General features: G+C 50.2%; 1 protein-coding gene across 1 annotated transcript; it reads left to right on the top strand.

Annotated features, from left to right (window-relative positions):
* On the top strand, positions 1-27,826 carry LOC149856468 (uncharacterized). Its single transcript, XM_090064070.1, has 5 exons — positions 1-2,738; positions 13,137-15,980; positions 18,939-19,055; positions 19,116-19,193; positions 25,246-27,826. Exons 1-5 carry the CDS (start codon positions 306-308, stop codon positions 27,790-27,792), a joined length of 8,019 nt encoding a protein of 2,672 aa, XP_089920196.1. The 5' UTR covers positions 1-305; the 3' UTR covers positions 27,793-27,826.
* Positions 27,827-27,910: the final 84 nt, after the last annotated feature.

A 27,910-nucleotide genomic window follows, 5' to 3' on the forward strand; every position in this document is an offset into this window, starting at 1 on the left:
GCACATGTAGAATTGAAAGCACATTAACAAGCGGCTGCAATAATTGGTTGCGACTGTGAGCGCCGCTGTTCACCAATCAGGGAGAGAAACGCGCCGAGAGATCCAGCCAGCCCGGCGCCGCCCCGCACGGCTCGGAGCACCGAGAGCTCAGACAGCCCCTGGCTCAGGACTGACTGTGTGTGCAGGCTATTCGCGGAAACCGGCCGATGGGTTAACAGCTGTTTGTTGTCAGAGACGATCGGGCCGAGAACACCTCCAAGCAGCAGCGCTCGGCGGCGGCGGGGCAGTGGATCCTCCGTACCGCCATGGCCAGTTGCGGGGCACAAGGGCTGCGGCGCGGCGCAGGGCGAGCCGTGCTGTGCTGCGTGGTGCTGGGCGTGTGCGGGGCCGCTGCGGCCGCGCAGATTCGCTACTCGATCCCCGAGGAAACGCAGAAAGGCTCTTTCGTGGGCAACATCGCGCAGGACCTGGGGCTGGAGCCCAAGGCGCTGCCGGAGCGCGGCGTGCGGGTGATTTCCAGAGGTAGGACGCAGTATTTCGCTTTGAACGTAAAGAGCGGCCATTTAATCACGGCGGAGCGGCTAGACAGGGAGCAGCTGTGCGGCCGGGCCGAGAAGTGTCTGCTGAGCTGCGAGGTTATAGTGCAGCATGACATGAAGATGTATGGAGTGGAAGTTGATATCACAGATATAAACGACAACGCTCCCAGGTTCCCAGCAGGGGAAATGGAAATAAAAGTCAGCGAGCTAACAGTCGTAGGAACCAGGTTTCCACTTCATGAGGCTCACGATCCAGATTTGGGGTTAAATTCACTCCAGAAATACCACCTACAAAATGACGAGCATTTCTCTCTTGGTCTAAAAACACGACTTGATGCTTTTAAACGTCCCGAGTTAGTGCTGGAGAAGCCCCTGGACCGGGAAGAGCAGGCTGCCCACGACCTCGTCCTCACCGCCACTGACGGCGGAGATCCGGTCCGCTCGGGCACGGCGCGGATCCACGTGGTGGTGCTCGATGCCAATGACAACGCGCCCGTGTTCAGCCAGCCGCTCTACCGCGTGAGCGTGCGGGAGAACGTGCCCGTGGGCACCACGGTGGCTACAGTGAAAGCCACGGATCTGGACGAAGGCGTTAACGGAGACGTGATATACACTTTCCAGAAGATCACAGAGCAAGCGTCCCGGATATTTTATCTGGACTCCGGGACTGGATATATAACAACTGTGGAGAAAGTAGACTTCGAGGAGGCTTCCTTGTACGAAATGGAGGTGCAGGTGCATGACGGCGGAGGCCTTTTCGACAGGTCGAAGGTCGTGATCTCCGTCAGCGACGTGAACGACAACGTCCCCGAGATCAGGATCACCTCCCTGCTCCGCTCCGTCCCCGAGGACTCCCCGCCGGGGACCGTGATCGCCCTCTTGATCGTGCAGGACCAGGACGCCGGAGAGAACGGCGCGGTGTCGTGCTCCATCCCGGACCACGTCCCCTTCCGGCTGCAGAAATCCGCGGACAACTACTACAGCCTGGTGACGGCCAGAGAGCTGGACCGGGAGGAGGCGGCGCACTACAACGTGACGGTGACGGCCCGGGACGGCGGGGCGCCGCCGCTGTGGGCCGCCACGACGCTGGCGGTGCAGGTGTCGGACGTGAACGACAACGCGCCGGCCTTCAGCCAGGCGTCGTACAGCGTGTGGGTGAGCGAGAACAACGCCCGCGGCGCCTCGGTGTTCTGCGCGCGCGCGGCCGACGCGGACTGGGGCGACAACGCGCGGGTGACGTACTGGCTGGCGGAGGGCGAGCTGCAGGGCGCGCCGCTGTCGTCGTGGCTGTCGGTGCAGGCGGAGAGCGGCGCGGTGCATGCGCTGCGCGCCCTGGACTACGAGCAGGTGCGCGAGATCCGCTTCGCCGTGGAGGCGCGGGACGGCGGGTCGCCGCCGCTGCGCAGCAGCGCCTCGGTCACGCTGCTGGTGCTGGACCAGAACGACAACCGGCCCGAGATCCTGTACCCGGCGGCGCCCCGCGACGGCTCGACGGGCGTGGAGCTGGCGCCGCGCGCGGCCGAGCCGGGCTACCTGGTGACCAAGGTGGTGGCGGTGGACGCGGACGCGGGGCAGAACGCCTGGCTGTCGTACGAGCTGCTCCGCGCCAGCGAGCCGGGGCTCTTCGCGCTGGGCGCGCACACGGGCGAGCTCCGCACGGCGCGCGCCCTGGGCGACAGGGACGCGCTGCAGCACCGCCTGGTGGTGGGCGTGCGCGACAACGGGCAGCCGCCGCTGTCGGCCAGCGTCACGCTCACGGTGGCCGTGGCCGACAGCATCCCCGAGCTGCTGGCCGAGCTGGGCAGCCTGGCGGCGCCGGCGGCCGAGGCGCAGGCCAGCCTCACCTTGTACCTGGTGGTGGCCGTGGCCGCCGTGTCGTGCCTCTTCCTCGCCTTCCTCATCGCGCTGCTGGGCCTGCGCCTGCGCCGCTGGCGGCGGGCGCAGCTGCTGGGCTCGGCCGGCGGCGCCCTGGCCGGGGTGCCCGTCTCGCACTTCGCGGGCATCGACGGCGTCCGCGCTTTCCTGCACTCCTACTCCCAGGACGTGTGTCTCACGGCGGGCTCCAGGAAGAGCCAGTGGAGCTTCGGCCCGCCCAGCTCTGCCGGCACCCTGCCCCGGCCGCCGGCCGCCCAGGCCAAGGAGCCTCCCGCGGTGGCTGAGCATGCGGAGGCGAGTGAGGCGGACCAGGCCGCGCTGCAGGTGAGCCCAGGTTTTTCTATTCTGTTGCCCTTGTTTACATTCCGGAGTCTCTGTCTACATTTATATTTGATAAAAGGAATGCCTTCTAATTGGTATGGAGGAGTACCCATAGATATTAGGAACCTTCTTGCATAGGGGAAGGGCTTTTTTATGTAGGTTGTGAAAGAATGTTGAAGACACGCATTCCTTTGCGTCCATGGCTTTACTATAGGGCAGGGGTCAGCAACCCCCTGCACGCATACCGAGCATGGCATGCAAGGCCATTTTGCTTGGCACAGCACGGTCAGTGCGGGATCTAAGCAGCTGCTGCCAGCAGTGGAGCCCAAGCTGCTCCCAGCAGGCGGCTGGGAGGCTGCGAGCATTGTTGCAAGCAGACCAGGTTCCGGCTGGCTGCAGGTGGGAGGCTAGAAGGAGCTGCTCTGGGGTCCTGCATGCCGACCCTCCAGCACCTTTGAAGACATTGTGGCTTTTTCATCACTCTGGCCCAAAAAACGTTGCCTACCCCTGCTATAAGGAATCTGATCATCAGGTTCTACCTTTGTGGTTACTGATAACTGCATGCCTGCAGTTTTGACCCTGCTGTGGCTGAACATATACATATGACATGTTTTGCTTTCAAAAGTTTGGGGTGCAGTTTCCCTGAACCCCCTTGCACCTGTAACTATGAAACTTGGCAGGCTTCATGCGCTCCAAAGGTGCAAGTTTTGGGGAAATCAGGCCAGAAATGACAAAGTTATAGGCTATTTTGTCCTTCCCCTTTTTGTCCTTTGCCTATGGGTGAAACATCGGAACAGCAGTGAAACCGTGAAACCACAAAACATTTTGGCTTGCCTTGTTTTGTTTCGAGGCTGTTTCAACTGTATCTGTTCCATTTTGATTTTCGTGTTTTGACCTTGGAAGAAGTCAAAATAAAACTGGCAGCAAAATTTACGTATCTCTGATGCTAGATTATTTGCTTCTCCTGAGTCATACATTGAATTTTCTTATGTTCTTAGAATTGTTAACTTACAAAGAGAATTTATTGTCAGTGGTGGGCAAAATGTGGAAGGACCATTAGGCTGTGGTTGTAATATCTCTTGCTACTACTATCTCCTCCACTTTTTAATATGTGCCACTAAGAATCAGAAGTACAGAGTGGAGATAGGCACCACAGTCCAACCACCCCTTTTCAGAATTTTCCAGGTACTTTTCTAACCTGTGCATAAGAAATTCCAGTAACAGAGATTCTACAAGCTATCTCTCTAAAGTCTGCCAGTGCTTCTTGACCCTCATTGCTGGAAAGGCCTTAATAGGTCTAAGGATGATTATCTGATTTTTTTTTTTTTTTTAAAGCAGTAACAACTGAAACACACAAAACTTACAAAAAACACACAAACCTTATGTGGGACTTACTTTTATGATGGAGAAGGTACTTTGCAATGCTATTTTGTATTTTTGGAAAAAAATTGTTGTACATTTCAGCCATCCTTTAATAATTTTACAGTAATTAGATACATGCAGGAATGTGATTTGGTATATTGCATTTAGCATTAAAATTTGGGATCATAGTTTGGTAGTATCATTTTTTTATAAGTGTAAATTCAAGTATTAAGACTTACCATTGCATATTGTTAAAGGTATGTTTTGATGCAGTTGGTCTCTTACATAATTTGCATTTTACATCTTTATATTTGCATCAGATGTAAAATACGCCTTACAGGAACACATGAGGAGTGATACGAGGTTTGGAGACAGCTTTCCTATTTGAAAGAGAGGAACCTCTTTACATCGAGTTATATTTGGGAAGCACATATAAGATTTAATACATTTAATAGACATTAGGGCTGGAAGGAACTTCGGAAGATCATCAAGTCCAGCCCCCCCCCCCCAAGTCAGCTGGGGTCATAGGATCCCAGCAAGATAAGTATCCAATTTGCTCTTGAAGGTGTTCAATGTAGGTGCTTGAACCACCTCCGATGGCAGGCTGTTCCAGACCTTGGGGCTCGGACAGTAAAGAAATTCTTCCTTATGTTCAGCCTGAAACGGTCTTGCAGTAGTTTATAACTCTTTGACCTTGTTGTCCCCTGGGACGCTCTGGTGAACAAATGTTCCCCCAGATACTGGTGGTCACTCCTGATAAACTTCTAGGTGGTCATCAGATCACCCTGAGCCTGTGCTTTTCCAGGCTAAAGAGCCCCATGGCTCTCAGCCTGTCCTCTAAGGTCTGTTTTCCTGACCTCTGATCATGCAATAGCCAAGTTTTTAATTACAGTTACATTCAGGAAATTGGAATTTTAACTAGTTGTCAAGAAATATTCCTGTATTGTGGGTGATCATCAGATAGATTTGAGAGAAAGGAAAATTTAAAGTGGGCAATATAGACTAGCTGGCATTATAGTTTCACAGGTAAAGTATAGTATTAAAATGCAAGTCACCCACCTAATTGAGAGCGTGGTGGATGGGAAAAACTTTACTTCCTGTTAGTTACTTTCCTTAGCTGGTTTTTACATTTCTGTATTTTTCTGAGTGTCATGTAATGTTTAAACTGAAAATTGTGATATGCAGTGGAAATTTGTGTGACATTTCACTGCAAAGGGTACATAACGAAACACAGACAAAAATGATGAGGAAATTCTGTAATAATGGCACTGCATGTGAAGAGAGAGAAATATTCTTCTCCTTGTTTCTCTATACCACATTTGACCATTTTGTTACACATACTTGGCTCATTTTTTGTTCTTTGTGAGATCATTCCTTGTACATGTGCCTTCAAGCAGTGGGCACTGCACTGGAACTCCCCTCTTATCAGCACGGAGGTGGAAAGGGATCTGGGGGTCATCATTGACTCCAAGATGAACATGGGCCAGCAGTGTGGAGAGGCAGTCAGGAAGGCCAACCGCACCTTGGCATGCATCCACAGATGCATCTCGAGCAGGTCCAAGGAGGTGATCCTCCCCCTCTATGCGGCACTGGTCAGGCCGCAGCTGGAGTATTGCGTTCAATTCTGGGCGCCGCACTTCAAGAGGGATATCGACAGCATGGAGAGGGTCCAGAGGAGGGCCACTCGTATGATCAGGGGACAACAGGGCAGGCCCTATGAGGACAGGCTTCAGGACCTGAACCTGTTCAGCCTCCAAAAGAGAAGGCTGAGGGGGGATCTTGTGGCCTGTTATAAACTAGTCAGTGGGGATCAGCAGGCATTGGGGAAGTCACTGTTTCCCCGAGCACCGCCAGGAGTGACCAGGAATAACGGTCACAAGCTGGCAGAGGGTAGATTTAGGTTAGATATCAGGAGGCGCTACTTCACAGTCAGGGCGGCTAGGGTCTGGAACCAGCTTCCAAGAGAAGTGGTGCGGGCTCCTACCCTGGGGGTGTTTAAGAGGAGGTTAGATGAACATCTTGCTGGGGTCATTTGACCCCAGTATTCTTTCCTGCCATGGCAGGGGGTCGAACTAGATGATCTGCTCAGGTCCCTTCCGACCCTACAAACTATGAAACTAAGTGTTGTATAGTCTGAGGCTCTGTGCAACAGCTACAGGTGGTTGAACCCATGGTATTGCCCCACTACTTCAATAGTTCCTAGGAGGATCCAACTACAGTACACAGGCAGCTGAGACATCACCACCTTTGCTATGGTTCAGCAGCAGCTAGTGGCAAGAGCTCAGTGCCTGGAATGTCCATTTTTTTTGTTATCAGGTATTTTCTTCAGCCTCTCATGCCACATCTCTGTAGTTGTATCTCCCTGGGTGTAGCACTGAGAGGCTGGGTGCTAGTGAGGAAGCTCCTGTATTACTTCAGATTTTTTTTTGCTATGGGTTGGTTGTATAGTGGGTGTTTCACATCTTTAGTTTGTCTTGATTGTTTCATCCTGCTGACCGCTACTCTACTCATTTCAGGTAGAATGATACCAGACACCAGGCATGGGTGACTGGTGCCTCCTGAGTCTGCGGGGGCACCCTTAGAAGCTGCCAGCGGCATCAACAGTGGGTCCAGAGCTGACCAGCATCCACAGATGCTGCCAGTGGTGTCAACAGCAAGGGCAGAGCTGGCAAGCTCCCTCAGATGCTGCCAGCAGCACTGGTAGCACGGCTGGAGCTGGCGAGTATCTGCAGACATTGCCGGCAGCATTGGCGGTGGGGACAGAACAGGGGAGCTCCTGCAGACTCCACTGGCAGGGTCAGTGGTGGAGGTAGAGCCAGCGAGCTCCCGTAGGTGCTGCTGGCAGCATCAGTGGTGGGGCCAGAACTGGTGAGCAGCTGTAGATGCCACTGGTGGTGTTGGTGGAGGTGCAGCCCTGTTATGGGGGGCATGTGACACCCCAACCCTGTCTTTGCATCTCGTATAACAGCAGGTACACACTGTTTTGGCTGATAGAGTTCATACATCCTGTGATGCATCAGTAGTGATAATTCAGAATGTGCTCAAGGCACTTAACATGTATGGATCACTCCCATACATGCCATGCATACTTGTTAGAGGAGCAGCTGGGAACCATGGTAGTCATTCAGATGATTGACGAGCTGTCTCCCCATTTAGAGTTGGTGAGTTTATATAAAATGTTGTAAGGAGTGCTCACCTTTGCTTTTGTCTTCATGATGCATTCTTTGTATAAGAGGGTTCAATCGAGCCTGGGTTTGGACAGAGGGATAGTGGTGTCCCGGACATGTTGAGCTGGTGGTTGGCCTCTTGGTTTTTCAGATGCAAGGCACATACTTGTGTTTTTGCTGGGTTGCTGTATAATTGGATTTGAATGTAATATGATGTTTGGCCTATTATTGCTTCACTCAGTGGGTTTTCAGGATGGTCAAAGCCAGGGTGTGGAGCTGTTATGCACAGGCCAACTGCATAGGTGTAACATTTTGTTTTCAAATCAATTGGTTGGTCATTCATGTAGATATTATATAACTGCCATGCAAGTGTGCTTGCTTGGGTGAGGCCATTAAGTTATCACCCCTATCTGCTTTGCTTCCCATCTAGTTTTACAAAAAAAAGTCTGGTTTTGACCAGTGTTCATATCAGCTCTGTAAGGTGTAACTCATTTGTCGTTTCCAGGGCCTCGAAGAACTGTCAGTGGTTAACTTTATCATAGGTGGCTGTTAGATCAGTGAGCACAGCTCGTTTAGGAGTTCTCCAGCTAGTGCTGGAGGGTGTGGTGGGTGAATTGGAGGTCCCCCACCTCAGGGGCACTCCAATACACCTGCCCCACCTTCCAGCAGAGTCTGGAAAGCACCAGACGAAACTCCCTTCACTCTCTTTCCATCCTCCCATTCTGAGAACAGTGACAGACTGGGAAGCAGGGGAGACAGAAGTTACAAAAATGCTGTTTCGAAAGGTCTTCATCTGACTATCCATGCAGTGAGAGTTTAGATTTTCACCTGATTGGCCATTTTTAAAACTGTCTAAAGCCATGTGCCAGCCCCAAGTAGGACTGCCTGGCAGCTGTGCCTCCTGACTATAGGCCTGGTCATAGGTGTAAAGTGCTTTCTATGTCCATATTGGGTGAGAATTGTCACTTCTGTCTGTGCACTTTGGGATTAACCATTGTAACATCAATTTTATTAGAAAAAATATTTTGATTCATTTAGTACTCACCAGTGGCAGAACCATGATATATTTATGGAGCTTATCACTTTTAAATTATGATAAAACCTTGACCAACACAGGCATATATTCTGGATTCATCACAACATTAACATGGAAATTAATTAACAGAAGTTTGGCAGACTTAAACATATTGTAGATCAATTTTTCTTTCTTTCATTGAGACATTTTCCAGGAGCTGCCATGACTTCAGGAATCATAGGGTTCAACATTCTTAATTTAAACCTCTAAAGATTCTGTGTACAAATGTTACTTTTTTTTAAAAGCCCTTTCTGCATTCTCCAAGCTTAAGAAGAAGTACAGGGTCCCAATGGGAATGTGAGACTCTTTTTCAGTACCTGTTTATTTCTTCCAATCTTCTAATATCTCGCTTTAATTCTTAATTCTAACATCTAGAGTCATCCTTAAAGCGTTAACTATTGGGGCCAAGTTAAATATTGTAAGCTGGGGAAAAGAGTATATTGTGCACTGGGAAGGAGAAAAGTACATGTTTCATCACAAGACATTGCAGAAAGTTGTATTTTGAGGTTGCTCAGGAGTTTGCAATATTACAATGTGTCCAGAAACAGACAAAATGGTGAACAAAGTGTAAGTGAGGTGACTACAGGTGCATACTACATTGAATAATCCTGATATTAATTATGTGCCTCTGTAAATTATCAAATTAATATCACTGCACCATACCTGGTATACATTTGTGTCTATGTGCTGTGCTCAGTTTGTGTACAGATACATATCAGTATCCAAATACTCCTTTTTCACATTTTAAATCTAGTAATGATATATAACTTCTACTTCAATAAAAATGTTCAAGGAGGCCACCTATTTTCAAGTCAAATCAGTCCTGAGGCTGCAACAAGTGTTGGGGAACCTTAGATGTACAATAACTTTCCTCCATTCTTCCCAGTCTTTTGCAATCCTTGTCCAATCCATCACTTTTAATCCCATCCAGCCTTTGATGTTGGTGGTTCAGCTTATCCTAGGTTTTCCTCCTCTTCTTCATCTATCCACAGCACCCTGCAGAATAATGTTGACCAGGGTGCGGGACATTCTTGTTATATGTCCAAACCACTGTACCTTTCTTCTTTTGATTTCAGGTAAGGGTTCATATTTACTGACTTCTTGTCTGATTTGATCTTTCACAGATTCATTTGTTCTGTGTGTAGTGTAGCGTATGCATAGAAGCCCTTTAAACCACCACATTTCAAAGGTTGCAATTTATTTTTCCAGTACCCTAGTGAGTGTTTTGGTGTCACAGCCATAAGGCATTGTTGAAATGACAGCACTACGTAATAGGTGGAGTTTCATTTTGATTGTGATGTTGCAAAGGTTCTTTGAGTAGATGTGGTATCTTTTATTAGACCAATTGAATCATTGCAAAAAAATGTCTTGTCAAGTTTCTGGGTGCATTCACCCTTCTTCAGGCATGGGGACTGTCTGCTGTTCTGAGACTCCAAAAAATGAAAGAAGCTAAAATGTGGGAGGATGTCAGTGAAAATATAAATAGAATCAGAAAGACAAAAGGTAAGGCAGAGAGGTGAAGCAGAGTGGGCAGGGGGAGGAGGAAGACAGCAGGGGAAAAAAGGCTGAAGGGGGACAGTGCAGTGATAGAATACAAGGTAGAAAAGAGCCTGTCAGGTGAATCAGCTGTCAGGCAGGTTGTAATATGTCATAAACCAATGTCCATATTGAGTGCATGATTTTTTGCATCCAGGAGATTTATGAAGTGAAGTTCATAGGCTCATCTATGGAAGGTGTTTTGTAAGTTCCCTTTGAGGATTAGAACTGAGAGAGTGGAGAGGGAGTGATTTTCCTCTGAGAAGCGTGTACCCACAAGTACTTGGGTATTCTTGTCTTTGATAGATTTTTGGTGTGCATTCATTCTGGTGTGCAGTTGTTGTTTGGTTTCTCCAGCATATTTCCCTCAGGGCATTTGGTGCACTGGATGAGATACAGAACATTTCTGGAGGTGCAGCTATAAGATCCAGGAATGGCAACGGTTCTGTTGTGGGGTATAGTTATAGTGGGTGGTGGTGGAGATGCATTGTCAGGTTTTGTATTTCTTGTTCTGGCATGGTCTGGATCCATTTGTCAGTGTGGTTTGGGTCCTAGGGAGCTGGCTTCTGGTGATGAGGTTATAAAGGTTCAGTGCTTGTTTGAAGTCTAGGATGGGTGGTTCTGGAAAGATTTCTTTAAGAAGTGGGTCTTCGTCTAGTATGGGTTGCAATTGTTTGAATAGTTTCTCTGTAGGTACTAGGGAAGTGTGATGGGCCATAACTAGTGATGTGCGATTTGTGGGGATTTTCTTTTTATAGGGCAGTAAATCTCCACAAGGTATCTGGGTGACTCTTTCAAAAGTGCAGTCTATTTCTCTGGAGGAGTGTCCTTGTTGGCTGAAGGCCCTTTTGAGATTAGTGAGGTTGTGGTCATAGGTATTCTCCTCATTGCAAATTTGGTGGTATCAGCAGGGCCATCTGTGGGCGGGGGGGAGGGGGGTGAATCGGGGCAACCGCCCCCAGCCCTGTGCTTTGGGGGGCCCTGCAGAGCTGGATGGAGCTGCCCCAGCCATTCTGTGCTGCCTCCACTTCATGTCTGGTTGCTCAGCACCTCTCTTCCCCTCCACCACCAAATCCTTCCTTGTGTCCAGGGCCAGAGCCCTGCACAGGCTGATTTGCTCTGGGCCCCACACCCTGCTCCCCTCGCCTCTGTGTATCAGCCAAGCTTCTCCTCCAACTGACACTGCTTGAGTGAAGTTCTCTAAGGCATCTGCCTTGATTTCTTCCAGATATACATTCAATAAGTACTATGAGAGAACACAGCCTTGGTGTACTCCACAGCCTAGATGTTGTAAACCACTCCACAATGTTTTTGTCAAGCAAGACTCCATTATTTGTATTGTTGTAGAGTTCTTCTATCAGACTTATCAATATGAGACTGATGTTATGCTTATTCCTTGTCAGCCAAAGTGCTTTTCACTGCAACCTTTCAAAAAAACTATTCTAGAGTCTATGAAATTATGATGGAGTTGTTTTTGGTACTTTTCACAAATGATTCTGAGTTTGAAGATGTGAATGTAGGTTAGGAGGAGATGTCCTGGCCAGCATGATGGCTAAAAGGGAGCTCAGGGTTATGGCTGATCACAGGATGAACATGAGCCACCAGGGCCATCCTGAAGACAACAGAGCATACTGGGATGTATTAGCCAATGCATCTCTACTCAGCTTTGGTGAGACCCCAGCTGGAGTACGATGTCCAGTTCTGGGTGCTGCACTTCAAAAAAGATATGGAGAATCTTGAAAGGGTCTAGAGAAGGGCCACAAGAATGATTAAGAACCTAGAGAACAAACCTCATGAGGAAAGCCTAAGGGATCTGGGACTATTCAGCCTGGGGAAGAGAAGACTAAGGGGTGTGGAGAGAGGGGCTTGCTGGTCATCTGTAAGTATGTAAGGGGTGAATATCAGGAGCTGGGAGAAAAGCTGCTCACTAGGATACCCCAGGGGAGGACAAGGAGCAGTGGCCATAAACTGTTAAGGCTGGTTTCAGGTTGGATGTAAGGAAGAACTTCTTATGTTAAGGGGGACCAGAATCTGGAACAAACTTTCGGTGATGGTGGAGGCCGGACCAGAATCTGGAACAAACTTTCGGTGATGGTGGAGGCCTCTTTGACAGGTTGAAGATCCTGATCTCCTGTCACCAATGTGAACGACAAAGAGCTGGTGTGCGAGATCCGCCTCCCGGTGACTCCGACCACTTACTCCCTTTCCTGCTTTTAGTTCTCTGAACTGCTACGAATATTAGTGCCCAGAAGTGCTTCAATTTTTCTATTTTAATCAAAGGTATCTTAGAGTTGAGCTGACGCTACTTAGCCAGATTTTTTTTTGTATTTCTATGATCTGAGGAAGTAATATTTCTAGAGAACATAAGTTATCTATCAGTGTATCAGTCTAAATATATGCCTCCCCGAAATCATCAAATGGAGCATATATGAACAATACATGTCTATGACATGAAGGCAAATAAGGATCTGTTTATACCACCAAGTAGGCAGTGGCAGCCTCTATTTCCAGCATTTCCGATTGACAAGGTGTGACATGGGGATCATAATATGTTTATGATAAGGGATCTAAGGAAGGAATTAAGGGTCTAAAGCATCTTAGTCAAGGATTTCCAGCACGGAATGTATTTTCCCTTGAGCACATAATAATTGTTATTAAAGACTGGCCGCTTGATATTGCTTTGATATCTCAACTGTGGGGTACCCGTTTTGAGGGTTCGGGTCCGCATGAAGTTCACAAATGCTGACTGCAATTATAGTACAGTTTGGAAAAATGGAAAACATTCCTATTGGGATTAAGATCTCTATGAGTACTGTGAGAACGCAGATAATTCTGGGGGGGGGGGAAACTAAAAAGAAATATAAGGCTCAAGACGGAAATGGGAACATGGATTTGCCCAGATATGTATGACTCACAATAACATGTGTCATACATACCTAAAAGGTTTGTCCACCACTTCTGATTGTTGGATCCCACGCGTTTGTGTACATCTGAGGAAGGGAAAGGGTTAAAATCTCGGGAATGTTGTTTTAATTACACATTAATATATGTCAAGGGATACATGAAATCAAAGAATCAGGAAAGCATGACTGATTTTTCAGAGTAATACTAAACCGACAACTACGCAATTCACACACACAAACGAATTCCGAGCTGGCATTTACGTTCTGAAGCAAAACCCTTGCCCTGCACGACAATGGCTTCACTCTGAATCTGCCTGTTTGCTCTATTGTCACTAAAGCCGCAGCGACGTCTGCTCAGATCCCTGCAGTTCCCCGACCGCGACTCCGAGTGCCGCTGTTGGCCAATACGGAGCGGCGCTGCCGCCTGGGATCCATTGGAGCCTCCTGCAGTGCGCTTGCTCAGACAGCGCGGAGCAGGAAGAAAGCAAAGCAGAGACCTTCAGAGTCAGCTGAGAAGAGCAAAGAAACCTCAGCAAAGCACTCGGGACAGAGACTGAGCAGGGAACGCGGACCCGGTGCCTCGCCAGTGCCCTGCCTGCTGCCGTTTGTCTGGGATTTCTTACAGCCTAACACGATCGACACGGAGAAGAGCAAGACGCTGGGCAACGCTCTCCAGGGGACGGCAATGAAAACACTGCACACACACAGCGGCAAGGGGGCCGAATGGCAAGTACTGTCCTTTCAAGTCTTGCTGTCCCTGCTCTGCGGGGCGGTCTCGGCGCAGATTCACTACTCGATCCCCGAGGAAATGCCCAAAGGGTCCCTCGTGGGCAATCTCGCCACGGATCTGGGGCTGAGTGTGCGAGAACTGCCCCATCGCAGGCTCCGGGTTAGCTCGGAGAAGCAGTACTTCTCGGTGAAGGGCGAAAACGGGAACCTGCATGTGAGTGACCGGATAGACCGGGAGGAAATGTGCGGGAAGGCCCCGCTCTGCGCTCTCGCTTTCGAAGCCGTGGTGGAAAATCCCCTGAACGTTTTCCACATCACCGTCGACATCCAGGACATCAACGACAACGCGCCGCGCTTCCTACGAGACAGCAACACACTGGAGATCAATGAATTGACGCTCCCAGGAGCCCGCTTCTCGCTGGGAAATGCCCTGGACCCGGACGTGGGCTCGAACTCCCTGCAGAGTTACCAGCTCAGCTCCAACGCCAACTTCGTGCTGGAGGTCAGGGAGAGCCAGGACGGCAGCAAGTACGCGGAGCTGGTGCTGCAGCAGGCGCTGGATCGGGAAAGGCAGCCCGGGCTGCACTTGGTGGTCACGGCGGCGGACGGGGGGCAGCCCGCCAGAACCGGCACGGCTCGGGTCTGGGTCATGGTCACCGACGCCAACGACAACGCGCCCGTTTTCTCCCGGGACGTCTACAAGGCGCGCGTGCGGGAGGGCGCCCCCGCGGGCTCCCTCGTGCTCCAGCTCAACGCCTCGGACAGCGACGAGGGCGCCAATGCGCACGTCACCTACGCGTTCAGCAACACCCTGGAAACGGCGGGCCAGAAATTCAGCCTGGAGGCGGAAACGGGGAGGATCACGGTGAGGGAGCCGCTGGACTTCGAGGAGACAGCAGCCTACACTTTGGAAGTGGAGGCAAAGGACGGCGGCGGCCTGGTGAGCCACTGCAAAGTGGAGATCGAGGTTGTGGACGAGAACGACAACGCGCCCGAGGTGAGCTTCACCTCCGTGTCCAGCCCCGTGCCCGAGGACTCCCAGCCCGGCACCGTGATCGCGCTGATCAAAGTACGAGACCGAGACGGTGGAGGCGACAGCGAAGTCACCTGCCGCCTCCCGGGGAATTTGCCCTTCAAGCTGGTGTCGTCGTCCAAGAACTACTACAAGCTGGTGACCGCCGGCGCCCTGGACAGAGAGCGCAGCCCCGACTACAACGTCACGGTGACGGCCACGGACAAGGGCGCGCCGCCGCTCGCCACGACGCAGACCGTCCGGCTGCAGGTCTCGGACGTCAACGACAACGCGCCGCTCTTCGAGGAAGCGTCGTACAGCGCCTACGTGGCGGAGAACAACCCGGCGGGGGCGTCGCTTCTCCGCGTGCGAGCCTCGGACCCCGACCTGGGCCGCAACGGCCGAGTCACCTACTCGCTGGTGAGCCCCGGCGGCGGCGGGGACAGGAGCGCGGCGGGGGCGCCGGCCTGGGCCCACGTGTCGGTGCAGGCGCAGAGCGGGGCCGTGGTGGCGCAGCGCTCCTTCGACTACGAGCAGCTGCGCGAGCTGCAGGTGGAGGTGGAGGCGCGAGACGGCGGGGCGCCGGCGCTGAGCAGCAGGGTGACGGTGCGCCTCTTCGTCCTGGACCGCAACGACAACGCGCCCGAGATCCTGTACCCCGCGCCGGGCGCCCTGGAGGTGGTGTCGCGCTCGGGCGCGGCGGGCTGCCTGGTGAGCAAGGTGGTGGCGGTGGACGCGGACTCGGGCCACAACGCCTGGCTGTCGTACGAGCTGGTGGCGGCGGCCGAGCCGGCGCTCTTCACGGTGGGGCTGCGCAGCGGCGAGGTGCGGACGGCGCGCGCCCCGGCGGACGGCGACGGCGCCCGGCACCGCCTGCTCGCCGTGGTGAAGGACAACGGGCAGCCGCCGCTGTCGGCCACGGCCACGCTGCAGGTGGTGCTGGCCGAGAGCGCGCGCGAGGCGCTGCCCGAGCTGGCCGAGGCCGAGGCGGCCGGGGCCGAGGCCGAGGCGGCCGCCCTGCAGTTCTACTTGGTGCTGGCGCTGGCTCTCGTGTCCTTCCTGCTCCTCCTGGCCGTCGCCCTGGCCGTCCTGGACAGGCTGCGGGGGCCAAGGCCTCCCCGCCTACTCGCGTGCCTGGCCCCGGCCCCAGCTTCCGAGCGCGGCCCCTGGTTCCCCCCGACCTACGAGGACGGCACGTTGCCCTACTCCTACCAGCTGTGTTTGTCCTCGGAGTCGAAGGGAGGCGAATGTTCTGTCCTGCAGCCTCGTGCCCCTGCAGCAGACGACATGCTGTGCAGGGAGAGATCTGGGACGTTACTTACGAGCAATGGATGTAGTGACTTGAAATCTGAATTAGAGACCGCCAATGCGGTGAGTTCTATTCTACTTGCTTATATCGGGTTATCCTTGTTGAAAGAAAATACTCGCCCAGCTTCCTTATTATGTGGTATGGGAGCCCGTTAGGATACTGTCGTTTTGTAGGGGTTATTCTGGATTATATCTGTGCAGGCACCACCTCATGAAGTTGCGCCAATTTATTCTGATCGCGTTATCGGGGCGGGATCGAGCGGGTAGACTTTCAGGTCACAGGAGAAGCGGTAAGGTGCCGAACTCAAGGGACAGATTCGTAAGACAAAAATCTAAGTATGTTGAGGTTCCTCCGTTCCCTTGCAACTAAACCGTCCTTCACCTGAAAGAATCTCTGTTCTGGATTGTTTAAAATAGATGCCTTCATAACAGCACGTGTTCTAGATTCTAGAATAGTTTGCTATCCCAGTGAGTTGCACTCCTAACAAAATGGCACGCATTTCTTAAAATGCCTGTCCAGTAGAGTGCTCCTTGGCAGTTGTTCCTGGAGTATAATACCATGGTCGTATGGGCAGTGATGGAGAGATTTAGAAAGATGCTGCTGCTGTTTTTCAGTGCCACAGCTTTGCATGTTAAGAAACTGTTAAATTCGTAAGGTAATCTTTATAAAATAGAGTGATTCTATTTGGAGGGCGATGGTCTGCCGATGGCGAAATCGTGACTAATTTATTCAGGTCATCCAATGCAGGTCATAAAACATTTCTAACGTCTGGTGTCGACCAATTTTTAAACCTCGAATTCAGCCCTTAACCTGTTTAAGACCCGGAGATCAGCTTATTGGTTCGAGAATGGTGCCAATAAAACCAAGAGTGCGCGTTCGATCCCCAAGATCGGACGGAAGACCTTTCCTCCCTCAGGCAGGGCCTTAGAGGAGATGACTCCGTGGGGTCTTTTCCAGCCGTACTTTTCTATGATTTCCGCAGCTTATGCTCTTCCCGGGTAGTCTTATATCAGTGTCAGTTCCCACGGAAAACTTCGTTAAAAAATTGCACACTTGCTGTAGACAGGGTTGGTCCTCCGTTGGGTAAGGCTTGGAGCCTACTTTTATATGATTCCGCGATTCCATACCGATTGTACAGGGATTCTAGTTCTGCAAATCGCAAGCTGGTGGTCTTTTCAGTGGTCACTGCCGCATGATTCATAATGATGCTTGACCAAAGGAATCAAAACCGAACTTCCCACCCTAGAGAGAGCGAGGGAGGGAGAAGTGGGGAAGAAATAACCCTCTGGCCTGTTCTGGCTTTGTTCGGCTGCGGTTTTCTTTCTTGCGAATGACCGCGCTCTCAATCCGCCCAGGGTTTGGAAAGCCGGAGAGGGTCCCGAGGAGATTGTTCAGTGGGATGAGGGCAAGGGGAAGTTTTCCAAGGGCACTAATGAGGTCAAAACATGCGAGTGAACTTTATTTGTAGATGACTTAATCTGATGACGCTGAAATATTTCAGTTGTCGCGGCCACAACATAGTTATGGATACAAATAAAAGCCGGCACAGACGTTTCCATATTTTGATAGTTGTGCGGTTTGACCATAGCATATGACGTTTTGTTTCCGTTCCCAAGGAGCTAAAAGCTACTCAGAATAGGAGGCATAAGAAAATGATTGGAACACACACCAGAAAATGACCCACGCTGTAAGAAAAAAACTGTAAGTAAAAAAAAAAAAAAAATTTTCAGAAAGGAGAATACGGAAAGAGGATCTCACATACTCCGCCAGACATGAAGGGGAAAAGCACGGTGCAAGGTAAGGTGAAGGAATTTCCCGGGAGAAAGAAGCACATGTAGAATTGAAAGCACATTAACAAGCGGCTGCAATAATTGGTTGCGACTGTGAGCGCCGCTGTTCACCAATCAGGGAGAGAAACGCGCCGAGAGATCCAGCCAGCCCGGCGCCGCCCCGCACGGCTCGGAGCACCGAGAGCTCAGACAGCCCCTGGCTCAGGACTGACTGTGTGTGCAGGCTATTCGCGGAAACCGGCCGATGGGTTAACAGCTGTTTGTTGTCAGAGACGATCGGGCCGAGAACACCTCCAAGCAGCAGCGCTCGGCGGCGGCGGGGCAGTGGATCCTCCGTACCGCCATGGCCAGTTGCGGTGTTGTAGTAGGGAGATAGGGGTAAAGCTCTTTGGGTCATATGGATCTTTCCCTGGCTTTAGAAGTGCCACTACTTGAGCATGTCACCGTATCTTTGTAATTTTTCAGCTGGATGTCAGTGAGTAGTATAGGCAGAAGAGCCATTCTTGAGTCTGGGGTTTGAATTGCTTGATTTGTACATTATGTCATCAAGGCTAGTGGCTTTCCCAGTCTCCACTGCATTGATACCAGACTTCAACTTTGTCATTAAGAAGGGGCTTGTAAAACCCAGGTCCTTAGGGTACTTGTGCCTTTCCAGTATGATTTGTATTTGTTTGGTTGTGATTTTTGAGTTTCTTCCATTGAAATGCATCTGATGAGCAATTTGGTTATCAGAGACATTATAATGTTCATCTATCTTTTGTGGGTTGTCCCTTCATTTACGTATTCCTGCACATGCCTTTTTACTATTATGTGTCACACCAGTTGAGTCAGTCAGGGTCTGTCAGGATTTCCTGCATTCTTCTGTGATGGCTAACATGAGTTCCTCACCTGTAGTGATGGTGATTTCAGAAAAAGGGTCTAGTTCATAATGCCACTTGTAGTCCTGGTAAAGGCCAGTCATTTGCAGAGTGAGGTCTGGAATATAATTCAGGTGGCAGCCCTACAGGAAGTCCTTCCTTGCATATATCTGTGCAGCTCCAGTGCGCACTTCATGCTGGAGGTCAGGGAGAGTTAGGACAAGAACAAGTATACAGAGCTGGTGTTTCAAAAGCTTCTGGATCAGGAAAACCAGTGTATCCTCCACTTGGTCCTTATGGCCATGGACAGGGATGCCAGGGATGCCTTATCGCCTGCCAGAGCTAGGATGGCTTGGGTGTGGGTCAGTGTCACCAACACCAAAGTAAGATGCTAATCTTCACCTAGGGTGCCTACAAGGTGTGCATGCAGGAGGGAGCCCCCATGGGCTCCTAGGTGTTGCAGGTGAACACCTCGGACATTGGTGAAGGCATCAATGCACACATCACCTATGGGTTCAGCAACACACTGGAAACCAGGGGCCAGAAATTCAGCCTGGAGGCAGAAACAGGGAAGATCATGGTGAGAAAGCCCTTGGACTTTGAGGATACAGCAGCCTACACCTTAACAATGTATCCTTAGGCAAAGGACAGTGGCGGCCTGGTGACTCACTGCAAAGTGGATATTGAGGTTGTGGACAAGAATGACAATGCACTTGAGGTACATCTCACCTCCATGTCCACCCCCATCCATGAGGACTCTCTGCTCAGGACCATGATTGCACTGATCCATGTCAATTAATCTAGATAGTTATGGGCCATTCCTGTGTACATTTCCTCAGGGAAAATTCCCAGCTTCCATCTCTTATAAGCGTCTCTTTTTGTTTTCAGGAGAGTTAGGTTTAGGGTTTTTTCAGCACCTACTGGTAGGTGGGATAGGTCTGCTGGAGTGCCCCTGAGATGGGGGCCTCCAATTCACCCACATCCTCCAGCACTGGCTGGGAAACCCCTGAAACAAGCTCCCCCTGCTCCCTTTCCCCCCTAATACTTGGTATTAGTGCCAACTCTCATCTCCTTCCTGCTCCTTCTGACTGTCTCCTTGGGAGGGGGGAAAGGGAGCAGGGGGAGCTTGTTTCAGGGGTTTCCCAGCCAGTGCTGGAGGATGTGGGTGAATTGGAGGCCCCCATCTCGGGAGCACTCCAGCAGACCTATCCCACCTACCAGTAGGTGCTGAAAAAACCCTAAACCTAACTCTCCTGAAAACAAAAAGAGACGCTTATAAGAGATGGAAGCTGGGAATTTTCCCTGAGGAAATGTACACAGGAATGGCCCATAACTGTAGGGAGCAGATTAGAAAAGCAAAGGCAGAAACAGAATTCAAACTGGCAACAGAAATCAAGGACAATAAAAAGTCCTTCCTTAGATGCATAGGAAGCAGGAGAAAAATAAGGAAAACATAAGACCTCTGCTGAATGCAATCAGACAGCAGATAACTGACACTCAGGAGAAAACCAAACTCCTAAGTGAATACTTTGCATCAGTATTCCACCAGGCTAAGGGTGTTAGCTTGCCTGACAGGATGCAGGATGGATAACAAGGGGGTGATCACCCATCTATAGTCAATGAAGATCTTGTGAGGGAATGTCTAAAGGAGCTGGATATCTACAAGTTAGCAGGACTGGATGAATGGCACCTGAGAGTGCTGAATGAACTGACTGACATCATCATGCAACCAATGGCAAAGCTATTTGAGAACTTGTGGCACTCAGGAGAGGTCCCAGAAGACTGGAAGAAGGCCTCAGATTGAATATAAGGACAAAGTTCTTTACAGTTCAAGTGTCCAGAGTCTGGAACAGACTGCCCCCAGCTGTGGTACAGTTACCTACCCTGGAAATCTTCAAATGATGATTAGACATGCACCTTGCTGGGGTCATATGACCACAGCAGTTTTTCTTGCTTCAAGCAGGGGAGCTGGACCTGATGACCTCACGAGGTCCCATCCAGGCCCTAACCTCTTTGGATCTCTCCACTCCCTTTCTTTCCTCCCATTCCAAGAACAGCAACAGGCTGAAGTTACAGAAGTTACAAACGCAGACAGAAGTTACAAAATATGCTATCTTTCGAAACATCTTTATCTGACCCCTCATACAATGTGGGTTCAGATTTTTACCCAAATGGCCATTTTTTAAGCTGTCTGCAGCAATGTACTACAGTACTGTACTGTACTACCAAGTAGAACTGCGGGGCAGCCACACCTCCTGACTGTGACCCTTGGCATGGTTATAGAATGCTTTCTGTGGCCAGATCAAGCAAACATTGTCACTTCTGTCTGTGCCCTTTGAGATTAAGTACTCTGCTGGCAATCACAATGGAAATAACTGGCAGAACCCAGGTTATTTCTCAAACTTGCAAGTCCCTATCCTTTGTGTTTCCTGTAAGTCCTTTGTTTTGTTCCAAGCAGAGCATCTTTCTTCTCCTTTCAAAACTTGATCCTGGAATATTTGCTGCATCCAAAAAATGTTATTTACCCCCTAAACATAAAGATTTGGAAAGATCTCTTTAATGTATATATTTCCTTTGCTCCTTCTCAGTGCTCTTATTTGGGCAAACACTAGGTTATTTAAAGTTCTTGGAGATTGTAGATATGTGTTACAAGCACAAATGTAAAAGAAAACTCCAGTTCTTTGCCCCTTTCTTGTGACTTTTCTAGCTTGATTGTTGGTGCAATGTAACATCAGTGTTTTTAGAATAAGTATTTGATTCATTTAGTACTCGCCAGTGGCAGAACCATGATGTAGTTATGCAGTTTATCCTTTGTAAATGATGATAAAACCTTGACCAACACAGGTGTAAATTCTGGATTCATAACAATATTTACACAGAAATTAATTAACAAAAATTTGGCAGATTTAAAAATATTGCAGATCCATTTTTCTTTCTTTCATTGAGATGTTAGAGCTGCCATGACTTCAGGAATCATAGGCCTCAACATTCTTAATTCAAACCTCTAACGATTCTGTGTACAAATGTTAGTTTTTTGAAAGCCCTTTCTGATTTTTCCAAACTTAGGAACAAATGCAGGGTCCCAATGGGAATGCAAGACCCTCCTTTTCAGTATCTATTGATTCTTACAATCCTCTAACATCTTGAGGTGTCAACCTTTAGAGTTGTCTTTACAGCATTAACTACTGAGGCCAAGTTAAATATTGTAAGCTAGAGAAAAGAGTATATTTCACACTGGTAAGGAGAAAGTACATATTTAATCACAAGAGATTTCATGAAGTCATGTTTTGAAGTTGCTCAGAAGTTTTCAATGTTAGAAGGTGTCCAGAAAGATATGAAATAGTGAGCAAAGTATAAGTGAGGTGATTAAAGGCAGGTCCTAGAGTAATCCTTACATTAATAATGTGTCTCTGTAAGTTATCAAATTAATATCATTGTGGCATACCTGGTACAGATGTGTGTCTGTGCTGTGCTGAGTTGGTGTACAGATCTATATCAATACAAAAATATTCCTTTTCACAGTACAAATGTAGTGATGACATATACTGTCCACTTCAGTTAAAATGTTCATGGAGGCCTCGTATTTTCAAGTCAAGTCAGTCCGTGACTACAAGAACTGTTGGGGCACCTTTGATATAGTAATAACTTTCCTTCATTTTTCCTGGTCTTTTGCAATCCTTGTACAATCAGTCAGTTTTAATCCCATTCAGTCTTTGATGTAGGTGCTTCAGCTTCTACTAAGTTTTCCTTTTCTTCTTCATCCATCCACAGCACCTTTCAGGATGATGTTGGTAAGGGTGCTGGGCCTTCTTGTTACATGTCCAAACCACTGCATATTTCTTATAACTTCAAGTAAGGGTTCATATTTACCAACTTCTTCTCCAATCTGATCTTTCATAGATTAATTTGTTCTGTGTGTAGTGTAGGGTATGCATAGAAATCTTGTAAACTACCACATTTCAGCAGTTACAATTTGTCTTCCCAGTACCCTAGTGAATGTTTCAGTGTTGCAGCCATAAAGGCATGTTGAAATGACAACAGCACATAGTAGGTGAAATTTCATTTTCATTGTGATGTTGCTACTAGTCCAGATTTTCATCAGCTTTGCTAGTTATCCAATGGTGACAGCTATTCTTGTTTTTACTTCCTTTTTGGATATAGCATCTTCTGTGATAGTTGCATCATGGTATTTAAAGTGTGTTACTTTTTCTAGCTTCTCATTACTCATTTTTACTGATTCTTCATCATTCCTACTAGCCAATATTATCATTATTTTGCTCTTCTCCACACTAATTTCTATTCCATATCTCTTTGCAGCCTTGTGTAGCCTTTCTGTTATTTCCTTAAGCTCTTCTGCAGTTCAAACTGTTAGATCAATGTCATCAGCAAAATGAAGGATGTTAATTTCTTGTCCTCAGACTGACAGTGTTTGAGAGAAGTTATCTAAGGCATATGACATGATTTGTTCCAGATATAAATTAAATAAGCACGGTGAGAGAAGACAGCCTTGGCATATTCCTACTGATGTTGCAAACCACTCCACAGTGTTGTTGACAAGCAGGACTCCACTACATGGAAAGCATGCTGGCCAAGTTTGCAGATGATACTTAGTTATGGGGGAAAGCGGTCACGCTAGGGGGTAGTATACAGATCCAAGTAGACCTGGACAAGCTGGAAAGATGGGCAGAGTAGAACCAGACGCAGTTCAATAAAGATAAATGCAGAGTGCTTCATCTGGGACAAAGTAACCAGCTACACGAATATAGGTTAGGAGGAGAAGTCCTGGCCACCGCGATGGCTGAAAGGAACCTCAGGGTTATGGCTTCCAAGGGAGATGCTGGAGTCCCCAACTTTGGAAGTCTTCAAAAGGAGAATAGACAGACACCTTTCTGGAATCATTTGATCTCAGGAGTATTCCTGCGGGGGGGGCAGTGGACTTGATCTTTCAAGATACCTTCCAAGCCCTTAATTTCTATGTATTGTTGTAGAGTTCTTCTATACAGTAAGACATATCAATCTGGGACTGATGTTCTGCTTATTCATTGGCAGACAATGTGCTTTTCACTGCACCTTGTCAAAAGCTTTTTTTAAAGTCTAAGAACATTATGATGGATTTTTTTGGTGGTCAGGGTACTTTTTACACACAATTCATAGGTTGAAGATCTATTTAGTGGTGCTCCTTCCAAGTCTCAAGCCAGTTGTTCTTCTGCTAATACAGTCTCTATTTGTGGCTTGAGCCTATTTAGTACTATTCTAGGAAGCACCTTACCTGGATGACTAATGAGCCTGGTGGTGCAGTAGTTGGTACACTGCTGTAGATTCCCCTTCTTTGGGATAGGGATAATTATTGATTTTGTCCACTCTATTGGTGAGGTTTTCCTTTTCCATAACACATTTCAGATTTTGTACATTATTTTAATTGTCTTGTTTCCAGTTTTTAATAGTTATACAGGTATATTGTCCAGGCCACTTGCTTTTCCATTTTTCATGCTTCTGATACCTTCGTCTACTACTTCTTTTGTGATGTTCAAGCTGTTATCGTCTTCTTTCATACTTCTAGGTTGTTCTTTCTCTAGTTCCATTACTACTTCTAGATCTCTTTTGATATTGTGATTATGCAGTTTTTTTTGGATACTCCACCCATCTTTTGTGTATTGCTGTATTACTGTCTTCAGTAAGCAAGCCACCATTTTTGCCTTCTATTGCAATTGTTCTTGCTTGATACATCTTGCTTATCTTTTTCAGTTTCTCAAAAACTACCTTGCTCTACTTGTGTTCAAAGCCTCTTTGAATCTGTTCACACCTAAGATGCAGTTTCCTTTCACTTTTTGTTTTCTATTTCTCATTTTTTTGTTTTCATCTCTGTGTTGGAGACTCTCATAGTCTGACTGAAATCAGTGAAGCTTTTAGTTATCTGCATGCATCACACATTTCCTCCTATTTTACTGTATGCTATAAAAGTGATGGTAAATGGAAAATACACAGAATACACTTTATTTCAAACATCCATTTGTCAGCACCTAATACCAGGTAACATCAATAAATCTTCCTTTGTTACTATCTTATCCATTGACCTGGTAAGGATTATTATGAATTAGTGACAGATTTCACCAAGTCAGACGCATTGAAATGTAGACAGAATGTTACTTCCTGCTACAGACTTCCTAATCAGGAGTAGATAAAAGAGGATGTTACAACATAGCATTTAAAAAGCACGTTCAGATGGACTCCTGGATGCAAGCACATAACAACACATGCACCAGTAATATAAGAGTCTTCATGGTATGTTACATATACGAAAAATTAGGTGCCTGTACTTCAGAGAGATACAGAATTCACAGAAGTTAAGGGCTGGCAGGGACCTCGTGAGATCATCGGCTCCAGCCGGGCTGCTCTGGAGTGCTCATTAACCTTCATAAAAACACCAAGAGTTATTTAAACAAAACAATACATATTACCCAGCAGTGTACTCAGCTCCCCCGGAATACATCTAAAACTCATACATGCCAGGAAAAGCGGAAGGAGACGTACTTACAATTAGAAAAATCAATGGCCAATATTGGTCTAAAATTTCATCCTGGAGCTGCTGCAATTATTGGTTGCGACTGTGAGCGCCGCTGTTCACCAATCAGGGAGAGAAACGCGCCGAGAGATCCAGCCAGCCCGGCGCCGCCCCGCACGGCTCGGAGCACCGAGAGCTCAGACAGCCCCTGGCTCAGGACTGACTGTGTGTGCAGGCTATTCGCGGAAACCGGCCGATGGGTTAACAGCTGTTTGTTGTCAGAGACGATCGGGCCGAGAACACCTCCAAGCAGCAGCGCTCGGCGGCGGCGGGGCAGTGGATCCTCCGTACCGCCATGGCCAGTTGCGGGGCACAAGGGCTGCGGCGCGGCGCAGGGCGAGCCGTGCTGTGCTGCGTGGTGCTGGGCGTGTGCGGGGCCGCTGCGGCCGCGCAGATTCGCTACTCGATCCCCGAGGAAACGCAGAAAGGCTCTTTCGTGGGCAACATCGCGCAGGACCTGGGGCTGGAGCCCAAGGCGCTGCCGGAGCGCGGCGTGCGGGTGATTTCCAGAGGTAGGACGCAGTATTTCGCTTTGAATGTAAAGAGCGGCCATTTAATCACGGCGGAGCGGCTAGACAGGGAGCAGCTGTGCGGCCGTGCCGAGAAGTGTCTGCTGAGCTGCGAGGTTTTAGTGGAGCATGACATGAAGATGTATGGAGTGGAAGTTGATATCACAGATATAAACGACAACGCTCCCAGCTTTCAGGAAAAGGAGGTGGAGTTTCATGTTAGTGAGACAACAGCACCGAGATCCCGGTTTCCCCTTCATGAGGCTCACGATCCAGATTTGGGGATTAATTCTCTTCAGACCTACCAGCTCAGCAATGACGAACATTTCTCCTTAGCTGTACAGGCTGGATCTGATGGAGATAAATACGCAGAACTGGTGCTGGAAAGCGCTCTGGACCGGGAAGAGCAGGCGACTCACGACCTCGTCCTCACCGCCACTGACGGCGGAGATCCGGTCCGCTCGGGCACGGCGCATATCAGAATTCTCGTTCTCGATGCCAATGACAACGCGCCCGTTTTTAGTCAGCCTGTCTACAGAGTGGATGTTTCCGAAAATGTTCCGAGGGATTCCACGGTACTGACAGTGAAAGCCACGGATCTGGACGAAGGCGTTAACAAAGAGTTAAAGTATTCCTTCAGAAAAATAACAGAGAAAGCGTCCAGAGTCTTCCACCTGGACTCCAGGACGGGGGATATCGTGGTCGAGAAGGTCCTAGACTTCGAGGAGGCTTCCTTGTACGAAATGGAGGTGCAGGTGCATGACGGCGGAGGCCTTTTCGACAGGTCGAAGGTCGTGATCTCCGTCAGCGACGTGAACGACAACGTCCCCGAGATCAGGATCACCTCCCTGCTCCGCTCCGTCCCCGAGGACTCCCCGCCGGGGACCGTGATCGCCCTCTTGATCGTGCAGGACCAGGACGCCGGAGAGAACGGCGCGGTGTCGTGCTCCATCCCGGACCACGTCCCCTTCCGGCTGCAGAAATCCGCGGACAAATATTACACGTTGGTGACGGCCAGAGAGCTGGACCGGGAGGAGGCGGCGCACTACAACGTGACGGTGACGGCCCGGGACGGCGGGGCGCCGCCGCTGTGGGCCGCCACGACGCTGGCGGTGCAGGTGTCGGACGTGAACGACAACGCGCCGGCCTTCAGCCAGGCGTCGTACAGCGTGTGGGTGAGCGAGAACAACGCCCGCGGCGCCTCGGTGTTCTGCGCGCGCGCGGCCGACGCGGACTGGGGCGACAACGCGCGGGTGACGTACTGGCTGGCGGAGGGCGAGCTGCAGGGCGCGCCGCTGTCGTCGTGGCTGTCGGTGCAGGCGGAGAGCGGCGCGGTGCATGCGCTGCGCGCCCTGGACTACGAGCAGGTGCGCGAGATCCGCTTCGCCGTGGAGGCGCGGGACGGCGGGTCGCCGCCGCTGCGCAGCAGCGCCTCGGTCACGCTGCTGGTGCTGGACCAGAACGACAACCGGCCCGAGATCCTGTACCCGGCGGCGCCCCGCGACGGCTCGACGGGCGTGGAGCTGGCGCCGCGCGCGGCCGAGCCGGGCTACCTGGTGACCAAGGTGGTGGCGGTGGACGCGGACGCGGGGCAGAACGCCTGGCTGTCGTACGAGCTGCTCCGCGCCAGCGAGCCGGGGCTCTTCGCGCTGGGCGCGCACACGGGCGAGCTCCGCACGGCGCGCGCCCTGGGCGACAGGGACGCGCTGCAGCACCGCCTGGTGGTGGGCGTGCGCGACAACGGGCAGCCGCCGCTGTCGGCCAGCGTCACGCTCACGGTGGCCGTGGCCGACAGCATCCCCGAGCTGCTGGCCGAGCTGGGCAGCCTGGCGGCGCCGGCGGCCGAGGCGCAGGCCAGCCTCACCTTGTACCTGGTGGTGGCCGTGGCCGCCGTGTCGTGCCTCTTCCTCGCCTTCCTCATCGCGCTGCTGGGCCTGCGCCTGCGCCGCTGGCGGCGGGCGCAGCTGCTGGGCTCGGCCGGCGGCGCCCTGGCCGGGGTGCCCGTCTCGCACTTCGCGGGCATCGACGGCGTCCGCGCTTTCCTGCACTCCTACTCCCAGGACGTGTGTCTCACGGCGGGCTCCAGGAAGAGCCAGTGGAGCTTCGGCCCGCCCAGCTCTGCCGGCACCCTGCCCCGGCCGCCGGCCGCCCAGGCCAAGGAGCCTCCCGCGGTGGCTGAGCATGCGGAGGCGAGTGAGGCGGACCAGGCCGCGCTGCAGGTGAGCCGAAGTCTTCCTACCTTATGACTTCTCGTAGTGGCTCTTGGCGAGTAGCCGTAGATATGCTGAAACTTCTTAACTAGGGGAAGCCCTTTTCATGTGTGGTTCGGAACGAACGTTGGAGACTGGCTTTCCTTTGCCTGTA

This window comes from Crocodylus siamensis, chromosome 10 (genome assembly GCF_052110815.1).
Source record: "Crocodylus siamensis isolate JL-2025a chromosome 10, ASM5211081v1, whole genome shotgun sequence".
NCBI classification, from domain to species: domain Eukaryota; kingdom Metazoa; phylum Chordata; order Crocodylia; family Crocodylidae; genus Crocodylus; species Crocodylus siamensis.